Source organism: Ictidomys tridecemlineatus, chromosome 13 (assembly GCF_052094955.1).
Source record: "Ictidomys tridecemlineatus isolate mIctTri1 chromosome 13, mIctTri1.hap1, whole genome shotgun sequence".
Taxonomy (NCBI): domain Eukaryota; kingdom Metazoa; phylum Chordata; class Mammalia; order Rodentia; family Sciuridae; genus Ictidomys; species Ictidomys tridecemlineatus.
In genome coordinates this window covers 60,563,389-60,578,448 of record NC_135489.1, presented here as the reverse complement: position 1 = coordinate 60,578,448, position 15,060 = coordinate 60,563,389, and the positions used below count along the sequence as shown (strand labels likewise).

Below are 15,060 nucleotides of genomic sequence, written 5' to 3'. Positions count from 1 at the left end.
GGGCACTCCCCTGGTATCCAGGGCCCTCCCATTGTGTCCCTCTTAGAAACCTGGAATCTGAACAGAGACCCCTCAGGGCCTGCAACCTGTGGAAAGGAGGCACATGTGGCCTGAGGCAAGTTCAAAGATAAGAAAGGCAGAGCAACAGAAGACAGAGGATGCTAGTTCTGAAGTGAACCTCTGAGCAGTGGACAGTGAATGGAAAATGCCAACCTTTCACTGGAACTTCTACCACTCTAGGAGGGGAGGAAAAGGGAGGTGCTAGGAAATGAAACTGATTGGATTATGTGCATGTATAAATATGTGACAAGGAAGCCCACTATTCTATATAATTCTAATGCACCAATAAAAATTTTAAATAAATAAGAATAAAATACAGCAGTCAAAGTTTTCCCTTAAAGTCTTCTCTTAAAAGCCAATATAAAAATGTTTAAGAAAAATAGCTCAGGACAGAAATATAATAGAGATTGCACACATTCAGGAATTTATCTGACTCCTAACAAGCCCAACATGTGAAATGTGAAGCAGCTTTTATGTTAGAAGCTATAATTATAAATTGTTAAAATAACCACTTGATCACACTACAGTACATTTTTATGGGTTTAGCTGAATGCTCGCTTAAGATTTTTCTCTGAAATGTACCCAGAGAAGAGACAGTTGTACAATAAAAGTGAAAAATGGTAAGACCATAACACCATCTTAGAAGCATTTACCCCAGCATTGTCTTTCCCAATGGTTTACGTTCTGTCCACAGAATCAGCCTGAGGCAAAATAGGATGGGGGCACAGAAATCCCTTTGTCATTTCATCTTCTTAGATATGAGCATTGTTTTCTGATGCATGGAATGTGATGTATTGGTCTCAGATAGGAATAAAGGATGCTGGAATGGAAGCTCCACTAAGAAAGCAGCTGCACTTGCCATGCCTATCCTGGCCCTGCAGCCCACTTGTAATAGTGGGCCACTTCACTTTTTGAATATAAGCTCTGAATATATGCTCTGAGTCTTATTTTTAAAAAGACATGTTCTTTTCCTCTTCTCCCTCTTCCCCTCCCTAACCTAGGTGGCCAGAAACAAGATCACCTTCAGTTATCTGTGTTCCACAGGAAGGAGATGTCTGCCTAGGAATCTAGGAAGTAAATATCTTCCAAATTAACAAGTGAATCCAAATGTACCTCACCTTTCCCTGGGCCCCTCTGTCGGGGCACACCTGGAATGTTAGCCTTTGAATAGCTCCTTTGAAAGTCTTCTGTTTTTCTGATGGAAATCCTCAGGGATTAGAGTCCCCTGTGTTTCTCCTTTGCTAGCAAAGCAATAAAACAACTTTTTCCTTTTTCTCAAAACTATGTTCTCATTATTTAATTGGCATTGGGGACAAGGACTGAGCTTTCAGTTACCTGCCCAGGATGGTCACTATGTGAATACCTGTGGAAGGGTATATGGATTTAAGACCCTAACCACATTTCTGCAAAAGACTTCTAAAGATTGAAAAGCTTTCAAGACTCAAGTAAATTAAGTTTTTAACATCTTGATAGCCCCTCAGATACTATAGGGCAGAAGCGAAGGGACATTTGGAGACAGACTGGTCATTTTCCTCTGACTTCATACATTGTGATTTGCCCAGGAGTTATAAAATGGATTTTGTTAATCTGTATAATCCTTCCTTTTTTTCTTCCTTCTCCCCATCCTCCCTCCTTCCCTCTCTCTTTCCTTCCTTCCTTCTTCTCTCCCTCCCTCTTTTCTTATTTTCTCTTTATTTCTTGAACTGGCATAATAGCTTTTTAAAGATAAGTTTTATTTCATTTTTAATTGACACACGATAATTGTACATATTTGTGAGGCAGAATGTGATATTTCCATTCATGTATATACACTGTGAAGATCAAAACAAGGTAATTGCTGGGCATGGTAGCACAGGCCTGCAATCCCAGCAGCTTGGGAGGCTGAGGCAGAAGAATAGCAAATCAAAGCCAGCTTTAGCAATTTACTGAGGCCCTAAGCAACTTAGGGACCTTCAGGCTCTTTTTGTAATCCTGGTCTCAAAATCCTTGCTCAGTGTTTAAACTCCCCTGGGTCAAATTGCTAGTACCAAAAAATACAAAACAAAAAAAACAAGGTAATTGACATATCCATTATTTCCAACATTTATCATGTCTTTCTGGTAAACGATTCAAAATCCCCTCTTCTGGCTATGTTGAAATCTATATTATTTTCACCATAGTCACCCTATCTTTCAATGGAACACCAGAGTTTATTTTTTTTCATCTAAATTTGACTTTGTATTCATGAGCAACCATCCTCACCTCTAGCCCTACTCTCCCTGGCTCAGGTAATCATTATTCTATTCTTAACTTCTAAGAGATCAACTTTTTAAGATTTCACCTATGAGTGAGATTATGCTTTATTTGTTTCTCTGTGCCTGGTTTATTTGTCTAAATGACCTCCAGGCTCTTCCTTTGCAATCCTTTGTTTATCTGTTTAAGCCTATAGTAACTAGGTGACAACTCAAATTTAAAGTGCCAAGAAAAAAGGCATCTTTATTTGATCAGTAAAACAACCAGATTAACTTAAGATACAGAATTTAAAAAATAGTAATTTTTTAACATTTTTAAATGTTTCTGTGTGTATATACACAAACATTTATGTGTTTTGATTTGTGTGTGTATATATATAGTGTATATACATATATACTATATATAAATGTATATATATATACTAATATTTATGTATTATATTACTACTAATATATGTATATTAGTAGTAGATGGACCTTTATTGTATTTATTTATATATGGTGCTGAGAATCAAACCCAGTGCCTCAAACATGCTAGGCAAGCACTGTACCACTGAACTACAATCCCAGCCCCAGACTAAATGTTTTTCCAATGAACTTTCTTTGAATGCAGAACTGGAACCACCACTCAGAAATGACAACAACAACAACAACTTCCTCCTCCTCCTCCTTCTCCTTCTCCTCCTCCTTTATTTTTTTTTTTTTAATGAAAGGTACCAAACTAGGTGATAGTATGTTCCCCTATAAACACACTGTAGTGTGTGTAAATCTAAGGATTAGTCCTACCATACTTCGCCTAAACTAGTCTACCAAAATCTTACAGTTAATAAAAACGTCAGTGCATTTATTTATTTGAATACTTTATTGTAAGCACAATAATGATGTCATTCTCAGAAGCAATGAACTAGCCAAATGAGCAACATGTTGAGAAAGATATAGAGCTGCCCTAGTTCTCTGGAGGTACAAGCATGCCAAGAACCTTCCTCTGCCCTGTGATTATTACACAAAGTGTGGAAGTGCAGGGAAAGAATCCTTTGAGTAAGAAAGGTGGAAGGAAGGGCAGTGATGCAGAGCTAGCTGAGTATGGTTCTCATCAAGATAGAGCTTGTCCTAGGCTCCTTTAGTTTTGAGTCTTTGCCTCTGCAAGTTGCACTTGATTTGTCCTTTGTCACGGGTTTCCAAGACCACCTCTGGGTTCAGTGATTCACCAAGAGACTCACAGAATGCAGCACATGAGTTTTACAACTGTAGGGTACAAGATCAGCTAGGTGCAAGATCTGGAGGAAACCAGACACTAGCTCCCCAGATTCTTCCCCAATGGAGCTGCACAGGAAATGCTCAGATCCTCTAGCAGTGACTTTTGAGGACACACATGAAATGTTGACAATCAGCCTGGGATACCAGGGTTTTTATGAAAAGGCCAGTCATGTAGCAACTCTGTGTAGCAAATATGAAACTCAGCATTCCCAGAAACAAAGCAGCTGCTCAACAAAATTCACATTGTTTATTCTGGTGGTTTAGGTAACAGGCCATCACTCTCATCAGTTCTGGGTTTGGCAAGAGACCTCCCCAAATCCAAGTTCCTAGAATCAGCCAGGAGCTAGCGTGACATGTGGCCTTTCGTGCCAACTCAAGCCGGTGATGTTGTGTTGCTCTGCACAGGGAGCATGGGCCTGTTCTTATCTTCTTTTCTTTAATTTTTTGTACTGTGGAGCTTTATGATGAGATGATCTGGTTCAGTGCCCCTGTTTCTTCTGCCAACACACCAGAATAAGGGACCTGTGCTGAAATGGACAGAACATACATTCTGAAGCTCAGGCAGCCCTGCTCTTGAGGAGGGAACACATGTGAATACATGAAATGATTTAGACTCAGATTGACAAAGGCCCTTTATTACTTAGTTAAGAAATGGTGATTCACTGGCTGGCTTTTGTAGTGCCCCAAAATAAGAAAGGACCTTGAGTCCTTGAGAATGGCACACCTAGAGATGAATTTGTATAAAATAGTCGATTTGATTCAGCTTGGTCTATAAGGAGGACAAGGAACCTGCACCAGAGAGAATGACTAAGACTAGAAATGGCCCTGTTAGCCCTGACTTTGAGTCAATGCACAAGTATCTGTTAGGCAAGGACTCTTTAAAATGGTAAGTGTTACTGGGCACCATAGCATATGCCCGTCTTCCAAGCAGCTTGGGAGGAGATTCAGGCAGGACGATCACAAATTCAAACCCAGCCTCAGCAATTTAGTGATACTCTGTCTCAAAATTCAAAAAAAGAAAGGACTGGGAATGTGGCTCAGTGGTTAAGGGCCCCTGGGTTTAATCCCAGTACCAAAAGAAAAAAAAAAAAAGAATGGTCATTGTTGGTAAGAAGCACGTACCATGGTTCTTTTCCTCCTTTCTGTCCAGCACATATGATTAAATTTGAAGAATTTCTGATTCAGATGTTCCCTGACTTTATAACAGCTCCACTTAAGACTTTCAACTTTATAATGGTTCAAAAGCTGTGTGCATTCAGTAGAAACTGTACTTTGAATTTTGAACTTTGATTTTCCCCCCAGAATATTATATTGATCCAGTACTCTTCACAGTGCTGGGCAATGGCAGTGAGATGCAGTTCAGTCATTCGTGCATCTCATGGGGAACAAATAGATACTCACTCGTCAGTATTCTGAATTGATATACTGTTTTTTAGGTTAGGTGTATTAAATGCCTTTTTGGGTCGCCATTTTTTCAATGTACAGTGGATTCATTGGGAGTATAGCCCCATTGTAAGTGAAGGAACATCTATCCTGCAGCAAAGCCATTGAATGCCTTCCATTTGCTTGAACTGAACTGGTCATGGATAGAATTTAAATCACCTGAGGAATAAGACAGATGTAATCAGTGGTGACAAGTTCATGCCATGCATGGCACCATCAGGATATAAGTACCTTGTGAGGTGCTGGGGATATGAGTATAATGGATCAGGGCCCTGAGAAGGGCCTCGATGATCATAGACATTCTCCAAACCCGCCCCAGACTGATCCGGTGATAAGTAAAATAAATTTCATACATTTAGGCTATTTTAATACTAACCTAAATGCAAAATCATGATGCTTACGGTCAATGGCATTTCTCAATGAGGAAGTTTTTTAAATTTTGTCAAAATATCCTATTTTACATGTTACTATATTCAGTACATAGAGGAAGCTAATGAGAAAATGCTGCTGTCTGAATTGTTAAAATGCCCTCAAAATTGTATGGATATACAGTTCAATGCTTTGTTTAATTCTGAGCAAACAGTTTCTTCAAGTTGCCCATAAGATGTGCACACACTATTAAACACTCATTAAGGCATTTTATTCCATAATGCTAAATACACTTATTTTATTCTTTTGCATAACTTTTCAAATATGGGGACTTAATTCATTATTTTTCAGAAAATGTATTTATGGCCATATATTAAGCTACATGCACTTATATTTGTAACATATCTAGTATTGTTTTCAATACAAATACATTATTTTAAATATACAGTCTTGATGCCACTGGAAATATTTTTTCTGGCTTTTTCTTTATTTACAACCTCTTTGCAAGCAAACATTATATTTCCAAATATCTGATAAAATGTTCCTTCTGATTGGGAAGGGAGTAGTACTGAGAAACCTGAGCTATTCACATTCTGCTGAGTAAGGGAAACCTGTCTTCTTTCTTGGTTTAATATTTCCAGCAGGAGGTAAAACTAAGCAGTAAAAGCGTGCGACTTAATATTGAGTTTTAGAAATGCTTTATTTCAACAATATTCTAATGATGCAGTTCTTCAAACAACATGGATGATAAGAACAGATCGATCCAGAGGCTTTTAAGACCCTGTTTTCTATATCCACATTGGCCCTAGATTTTTATTATTCCAGGGCCAGGTAATGTGGCTTCCTATGTTTCTGTTGCTATACTTGAAGATTAGTAAAAGGGATTAGGGGGTGAACTACTTTCTAAAAGCAACCCTTTGAGAGTAGTATGTGTATAGCTGATTTAATGGTGCTTGTGAAATTTAAACAATCCTGGAAATAAGGGACCTTGGGCAATGGTTATTAATACAAGGACTAGGAAGAGGGGATCATATCTGCTTAAACACTAGCACATTTTGCATATTAACAAAGTGAGCAAGGCATTGATCATTGATGAGGAGATAGCATCTCACAGATATTTTATCCCTTTTTTCTGTTTTCTCCCAGGGCTTTCCAGGAAACACAAACTCAGACAGCGTGGTGCATTACAGACTTCAGCCTCCCTTGGAAGCCAGGTTCTTGCGTTTCCTGCCTTTAGCCTGGAACTCCAAGGGCAGGATTGGCATGCGGATTGAAGTGTATGGATGTGCATACAGTAAGTATTCTTATCCCTGCTTGAAATCAGCATCAGAGTGGCATATTGTAAAAGCTACACTGAAACTGGAAGCAATTCTTCATGCCTTACACTGCTGTTGGAGTAGAATTTAAAAAAAAAAAAAAAAAAAAAAACCAAAAAGCTTCCATAAGGAGCCTGGCTTCCAAAGGAGGACTTGAATGGAGCTTTATTTACCTTTAGATTTTCAGAGGTTAGCCAGATAATTGCTTCAGAGTCAGCACTTTAAAAAAGTAATGATGTTCAAATCAACAACAGTAATTTACTGTGACTGATGATGCTGTTTCTGATGCTGAGATGGCCCTTAGTATGGGACACATGGTGCAATTGTCCTGTTTTCCCCATACTCTAGGATGACTCTGTTTTCCTTCCACTTTTTTGTTTGCTTCCCAGTGGAACCTTGTTTTGTACAGTGCGTGTAACTTAATTTAATTAGCTTGGAAATGTCATTTGGGTATTACATTTTCCCTCTTTTCTCAGCTGATGATAAAAGTAGTGAAATATGTAGCCAAGGAAAGCACGGACTACAAGCATTCAGTGAAATAGAAGTGTGAGTTAATCATATTGTTGCAATTTTGATATTTCTTAAATTAACACAAAAGGAAAAAAATTAACAAAATATTGTCTAGAAAGCTGGGGACTAAGCCAGTGACTTGTTTTTCTGTCAGGTTGGCCTTCCACACCCCATGCCCAAACTATTACATATTGGATCTACATTTAAGAACAGATTCACATCTTTTCTTCCAAATTTGATTCTCATCATTGCTATACTATACATGTAGTTGTTTCTTTATCCCCTTATCATATAAAAATTTATTGGACACTGACTTCTTGAGAGAACTATGCCTAGTGCAGGGTGTGAGAGATGATTCTAAAATTCTTTATTTGCTTTGTCTAACAAGAAGTTATAAAATTACATAAAAAAGTGAAGGAATATTCATGGATAGTGAGATCGGCACTGCGGAGGGTGCTGGTATTAGTCAGCTTTCCATTACTGTGACAAAAGACCTGAAATAATCAAACTGAGAAGAAGAAATATTTTTCTGGCTCACAGATTCAGAGATTTAGTCCATGGTCACTTGGCCCCCATTGCTTTGGGACTGTTGCAGCACACTGCATAATGTCAAGGAGTGTGTGGTGGCACAAGGCTATTTACCTCATGGTGGCTGGGAAGCAAAGAGAGAAAGGAGAGCCCTGAGGTTGCAATATCCCTTTTCAAGGGCACATCCCAAATGGACTAACTTCTTCCTACTAAGCCCCATCTCTCAAAGGTCTTACCACTTCCCAAAAGTGCCAAGCTGGGGACAAAGACTTTAACATATGGGCCTTGGTATAACATTCCAGATGCAAAGTATAGTCAGTGCTCATGGCAACACGAAGCATGGGAGCAGGAATTTAGGGGTTCTTTTAGTGCAGGGGGCAATGGCATTGTGATACAGAGGGAGTTATTGAACACTATCCTCTCCACTTTGGGAACCTCACACACGATGAGTGATTTCAGAAGACGAGGCTCATCCAAAGAGCTCCTTTCCAGGGTGAATCACTGTGTTAGTCTTGGCTTCATTTCTGCTTCCTGGTAGCATCACATACAGGTCCCTCTTTCCATTTGGTTTTCTAACTCTTCCATTGCTTTCCATATTTTCTGGAAGCATTTAATGCAGATTCTGTTGTGTTACTGTCCAGGTCTTTTCCTTCTTGCCATTGTCATTTCCTTCCTTCCAGTGTCTCCTGGACTTACCAAGGTACTCCCTGCTGAAGTGTCTGAGACGCTTCCATGAAAGTGGCCACTTCCTTCTCCCATTAGTTTGGAAATGGATTCCGGTTAACTGATTGAAAACATAACATGCTTTTTGATGGGGATTCACCATTACCTTGATGGTCTCAAGAGGAGGTCTTACTCTAGTCTCTTCTATTAAACATTCATAGCAGAAAGACCAAAGTTGTGAGCCTTATCCCTGGAAAAACTGCAGCTATCATGGCACCTGTGTGCACCCCTGAGATTAGCAGAAGGAACTGTTCACCACAAAAAGCTCCTACTATAAAAAATACAGGTGTAACAATCACTACAGTTTGTAAAACAGCCACAGTATATCCTTGATTAGTAGTGGTTTTTCCTTGTCTTGTTTTTATTAGTAGTAAGAATAATTACTCAAACATAGAAGTTTGCATTCTTATTTTGACAATAATTTAATACAATACAGTTTATAACCAGAAGTGATAGTTATTTTCTTTTCAATTTTTATTTCCACTGCTTTTTGTATTGCAAATAGCATCCAAATTGCTTTTCTTGGCACATAATGACTCTTAGATGCAAATTCTCTTTTCAGTTTCATTTCTTTAAATTCCACTTGCAATGCTATTCATTATTCCTTTAAACATTGTATGTTTTCAGGGTTTCCTGGCTTGACATATGCTTTGCCTACCTAAAAGGCCCTTTTACCATTTTAAAACCAAGGATGAGGTGGTGGAGGGGTGGCAGTGCTGTTCTTAGAGTCCCCTCCCTGGCAGCACCATCTGTCTAATTTCAGCATTCTCTGCAGACTTGTCCCCACCCTTGTATTTCACTCTTAAAAGTTCTCTCTTTCATTTGTTATCCACTTTCCTAAGGTTTTAATAACATTAACATATGATCTGAGAACTCCAAATCCATATCCTCTGCGATGCTGGGCTTTGAAGCCTGACTCTCCCAGGTCTTTAGCAAGGTTGATCATCTTTTGGATCTATTCTGCCCTTCTGTTCTGTCTTATTCTTTGACTTTTGGGGTTCCTGCACAGTGTCATTTTCTAGTGACCTTGTAGCAATGTGTTCTTTTCCTATCAGGTTGTATTGAACTGGCTCCATTTTTTTTTCGTACTTTTATGTTTATTAATGTGCCTATTCTTTGAATAAGGCCAGCAAGGAAGAAAGCAGAAAGTTGAGTGAATTGCTGGGAATGTGGAATTGATAGATGCAGAGGTGGTGAGTGCTCTGGGATTTATGAGTTTGTCATTCATGTATTGGTACTTCCTCCTTATTTCAAGTCAGGCATGAAGAATAAAATGAATGCCTACAATCCCAGCAGCTTAGGAGGCTGAGGCAGGAGGATTGCAAGTTCAAAGCCAGCCTCAGCAACTTAGTGAGGCCCTGTCTCAAAATAAAATATAAAGAGGGCTAGGGATGTGGCTCAGTGATTAAGTGCCCCTGGGTTCCATCTCCAGTACACACACACACACACACACACACACACACACAAGAATAAAATGAATGGAGTGAAATGTGTAACTGACTGTTTTTTACTTTTAAGTATTGACTGTGACAGTGAAAAATTAGACTTTATTTAACAGTGTCCCTATATGTCAATATTCGTAAGCCAGTTATTGTTATTCCAAAAAAATAAGGAATGTGTATTTTGAAAAATTTGAAGAGAATTTTGAGAGAAGAGGGTACATATAGAACCTCCTTCTTTCCAGTACTGGCCCCTACTCTGGGTAGACTTGAGTTTTGAAAATACATTAGTAGGAATATAACAATATGAGATGAGAGTGGAAGTAGTTCCCTTCATTGATGAAGAAAAATTTTGCAGCTAATAATGATCTTTAGTCTTTAGAGAATGCTGGTCTAGATTGTTCAAGCCTGTTCTGAAAAACATACAAAATACTCAAATTAAGTTAGAAGAAGTACTAATTCTATTCAGTATGGTATCTATTTACAGACTATTTACTCTGTGCAAGTTACCATGCTAAGGAAGATCCATAAGGCTTGATTTTTGCCCTCCAACTGCTAAGGAGCCTGTGCAGGAGAGGATAAATGTGGATTCACAGAGTCAGGCTGAACATGGGAACAGGCTTATGATTCTCACTTTGTGTCACAGTGTAGATAGAAGACATATCTTGCTCTAGGAATAAAAAAGATTAACTATTCTGAGCTATAATCATATACCCTTAAGGTTTTTATTTGATGTTAAGTAGGAAAGTACTAATACTTACCCTAAAATCATATGAGACAAAACAGCCTATCATATTTTTGGGTGTAATAAGCCATATTTTAATGCTATTTTAATCTTTCTAATTTCTATCACATTTATTGCACAATTCCAAATGATGCATTTTTAATTGCCTCCCAGATTAAACTTGTTAGTAAACTATTAGATCTAAAAAGAGTGTAACTAAGGATTGTGCTGAAAGTAAATGTTGAAAAAATATATCAACACATATTTAATAAATTACAGTGGAACAGACAAAGTTGGATATATGATGGCAACTAAATTAATTTAAATGCATAATCATTTTTAGCAATTTTTAAATATCACTAATTACTACCAGAATTTGCAGTCTGTAATAATCTCTAGATCTCAGAGTTAAACAATAGGTCCAATTATTGAGAAAACAGGTGATCTTTGGCTAGTGAATTAGTTGCCTTACAAGTACTTAAAACTTACTGAGTCCCAGATTGCTTTCTTGAACTGACTCACACCTAGCCCTAAAACACTCTTTCTCTGGTATTCATTATGTCTGTTAATGATTCTATCATTCATCAGGAACTTATGCTATAAGTATGGGAATCACTCTTGACAAATCTCTGTATCTGCACATAATTGTATGTCCAAATTATCCCCTAAATCATTTCACTTCTCTCTAGCTTACCGCACTTCTAGACTCTCCTGGATTATTGCAATTGCTTTCCAATTTTAGTTACCCTGTCTCTACCCATTAGTATATTATATTTATGTTACATTGCAGCTAAAGGTATTTTTAAAAATGCACATCTGATGTAACTGATTGTGTGTTTACAATCTTTCACCTTCATTGCTCCTAAGATAGCATACACACTTCTCAGAAGGACTCAGAAGATGCTGAAAGACCATGCCCTTGCATACTTTTCTAGTCTCACCTCCTGCCATCCCCATATCTTGCTCCCTCCCCACCATGGCTTCTTTTGATGCCTCTGCCAAGCACACTCCTCACTCATGGAGTTTTAACATCCAGTTTATCTGCTTAGACTGCTGCTTCTCAATTTTTTCATCTCTATTTTTCATCTACCATTCAGGTCTCTGCTTAAATGTCACTTCTTCAGAGATGTATTCCCTGACTTCGAGTATGAATATGGTTCCTTTCTATTCAGCCGCTGGCTGCTCAACCAGTCAGTTGTTACTGCCCAACAGGTGTTGAAATCTCGGGCTAACTGAGATATTGGATTTTTCCATGTGCTCTACTCCCCATCCCAAGTAGAGGATTAGTACCAAGAAGAGGTAGAGGCAGCCTCTGGCTATAATCATCTAGGCTCCCACTATCATTACTGAGATTCAATAGATTTTCTTGAGCAAATGCTTCTCAATTTATTGTATGTCTTTGGTCAGTTTCCAGATTCCTTTAGTTACTATTTTTGACCATCCTCACCTCCAGTTTTATCATTGCTTTTGGAGAAAGAGAATTTGATGGGTATAAACCTATACCACTTCATCTATATTTTAAAAATGTACCTATCTTGAAAAAAATTGAGTACATACATGTAAATGTACACACACACTTATGTAAAAATTTTCATGTTCTATTTTCTTTTGTATAGACCCATATTTCTCTGAATCATTTTTCTTCTACCTCAATTATTTCTTTTTAACATTTTTTTGTAGTGTTGATCTACTGGCAAGGAACTCTTTCAGCATTTTTATGTTTGAAAGTCCTTATTTTTGCCTTTATTTGTGCAAGTTATTTTCAACCAGCACAGATTTTGATAGCATTCATTTCTAGCATTCTAGCAATCTAGCAATCTGTAACCATCTGTATTGGTGTTGCTCTGACTGTAAGATGTCTTTTTTTCCCCTAGCTTTTAAAAACAATTTTGAGTAATTTGCTTATGTGCTACTCCTTTTATTTTCTTCTGTTTCTTGTGTTTGGGTCTCATTGGGTCACTTGGATCTGTGGGTTCATAATTTTCAATAAATTTGAAAAGTTTCAGCCATTGTTTCTTCAGATTTTTTTTTTAACTGACCCTCTCTCTATTATTCCTTAAGGGAATCAATTACCACACATTAGGTATTTGGATTTTATTAGTTGCATTTTACTGATACTTTGTTCATTTTTTTTTTTTTTGATTGATCTCAGGGGCACTTTACCACTGAGCCACATCCCCAACCCTATTTTGTATTTTATTTACAGCAGGGCCTCACTGAGTTGCTTAACACCTCACCATCACTAAGGCTGGCTTTGAACTCGTGATTTTCCTGTTTCGGCTTCCAGAGCTGCTGGGATAACAGGTGTGTGCCACCAGGCCCAGCTCATTTTTTTAAAATTCTTTTTTTCTCTTCATTTCAATTTGGATTTTTCTATTGATGTCTTCAGGTTCATGATTCTTCTTGAGTGTTTAATTTCCCTTGAATCTATTCAGTTTATCTTTCATTTAAGATCTTGAGGCTTTCACTCTTTTAAGTAACTTTCATGTATCTCTGGCAATTACATTTTTCAGTTGTGTGTACATTTTGATTGGTAATTTTTCCTCATGAGGGCCGTGTTTTCCAGCTTCCACCTGTCTTCAATTGGCTATTGGACATTGTGACTTTTACCTTGTTGAATGCTAGATATTTTTGCATCCTTGTATTCTTTTCCTTCATTCAAAGACACATTGCACTACAGCAAATCAATGCTTCAAGGTCTTAGCCTCACCAGAGCAGTGTTTAATCTGGGGCCAATGCCTCCCCACCACTGAGGTTAGATCCTTTAAGTACTTGATCCCATACTAGTGAGCTGTGTGATCTTCATTCTGGATGATCACATGGTCACCATGACCAACTTGTGTGCATGGGAAATGCTACTTCTAGCTAGTCCTTCCAGAAGCTTCTTTCCTTAGTCTTTCTGGATTTGCTTAAGGGTGCATTCTATCAATATACAGCTCATTCATTGCTTTAGGACTCTGTTGCAAACCACCTGTGCTCTCTTGCAGTCCATCTTTCTCCTCTCCTATTCTTTGCCTGGGAGTTCTAGCTGCCTCATTCTAACAGACTCTTCATGCTATTTTCAACTGAGGAAGTCGCTGGTCTCTTCCTCAGTTTTCCTTTCCTGCTCCATGTCCTGGGAACTCTTTGAAGGTTAAGATCCAAGCAGTCATAAAGCTTATCTTTTACCTCTCATTTCTTATGCATTTCACTCTTCTTTGTTGCTTAATAGCAAATGTTTTATAAACCATTGTTTCAATGGTTTACAAAAATCTTATAACAGTGGAATGATACAAAAAAGAGCATCTTAGGTAATTTAATTCTCTAGGTAACACTGAGATCAGTGGCACAAGGGTCAGGGAAGGGAATACTTAGTGAACAGGTAAGTTTAAGGGACCTTATTTTTGGTTGTCTCAAGTGAGGGATAAACCTGTTAAAAATCAGCATTAAATACTCCAAGAAAATTTAAGTATTTAAGTTCTCCTGTTACCCCCATCATGGTCAAAAGCAAAAGTCCTAAAGGTAGTTTTTAGCTATGGTTAAATCTCATTTTCTTTGCCCAGAGCACCAACAATAATGATGTAACTAATCCCACTGAAGACTTACCATGTTTGCACACTCATAGACATTAAATGGTTTAATATTCATGATAGTTCTGTGGGGGACTCTTATGCCCTGTGAATGAGGACACTGAGGCAGAGGAGGTTGAGTGAGTCTTCTAAGGTGGAACCAGGAGTCCAACCTTCTCAGGATAGCTCCACAGCCCACTGCACTTTGTCATTTTCATTTTTTGAAATGGCTTTTTGTGGACTAGATTAAGAAAGTGGAAATGTGTCAGCACATATTTAGCCTCACTACTGGTTAGATGGATTCCTTTACCTAATAGATTACTACGTAAGGACCATTCCAGCAGTTCACCACTCCTGCTCTACAGAAGTATCCTATGATGATGTCCTGGTTCTTCCTTATCCCAGCATCCAGCATAATGAGTGGTGACAAAAACCAGTGTTTTATGGCATACCCATAAATACATAGCCAGGTGATAAAATATTGACCATTCTTTGCCATATTAATATATATTCCAACCATAGTCTGTTAGAGACTGAAACATAAAAAATTAATCTATTAAGGAAGTTATTGATGATAAAGTGAAATCACAAGTATTTCCTCCCACTGTTTTTGGAATATAAGTTTGTAGTCTTATAACTGGGGAAACTGTCACTTCCTACCTTGTGTGCATGATATGTATCTTCTGTTTTCAAATACTTCAGTGATTGAAATAGTTGGATTATATACAGAGACACTTTTATGAAGACTCTTGTAAAAGCCATTTTAAATGGAATGCCAAGTTGAAATTTGATGTATTCTTTGGATATTTCATCCACATATTATAATGGATTATTTGTATTCATTATGGATATGTAAAGTTTTATTTATTTAACAGTTAAACAGCAAATATCTTATAACAGTGGAATGATACA

General features: G+C 37.9%; 1 protein-coding gene across 2 annotated transcripts in view; it reads left to right on the top strand.

The window, feature by feature from the left end:
* Positions 1 to 15,060, top strand: part of LOC101975743 (contactin-associated protein-like 3) — a 203,046-nt gene that overhangs the window by 75,901 nt on the left and 112,085 nt on the right. For both annotated transcript variants that reach the window (XM_078030403.1, XM_021719995.3), the window contains exon 4: positions 6,507 to 6,654. In XM_078030403.1, coding sequence (XP_077886529.1) covers positions 6,507 to 6,654 — 148 coding nt within the window. The remainder of the gene's footprint in view (positions 1 to 6,506; positions 6,655 to 15,060) is intronic.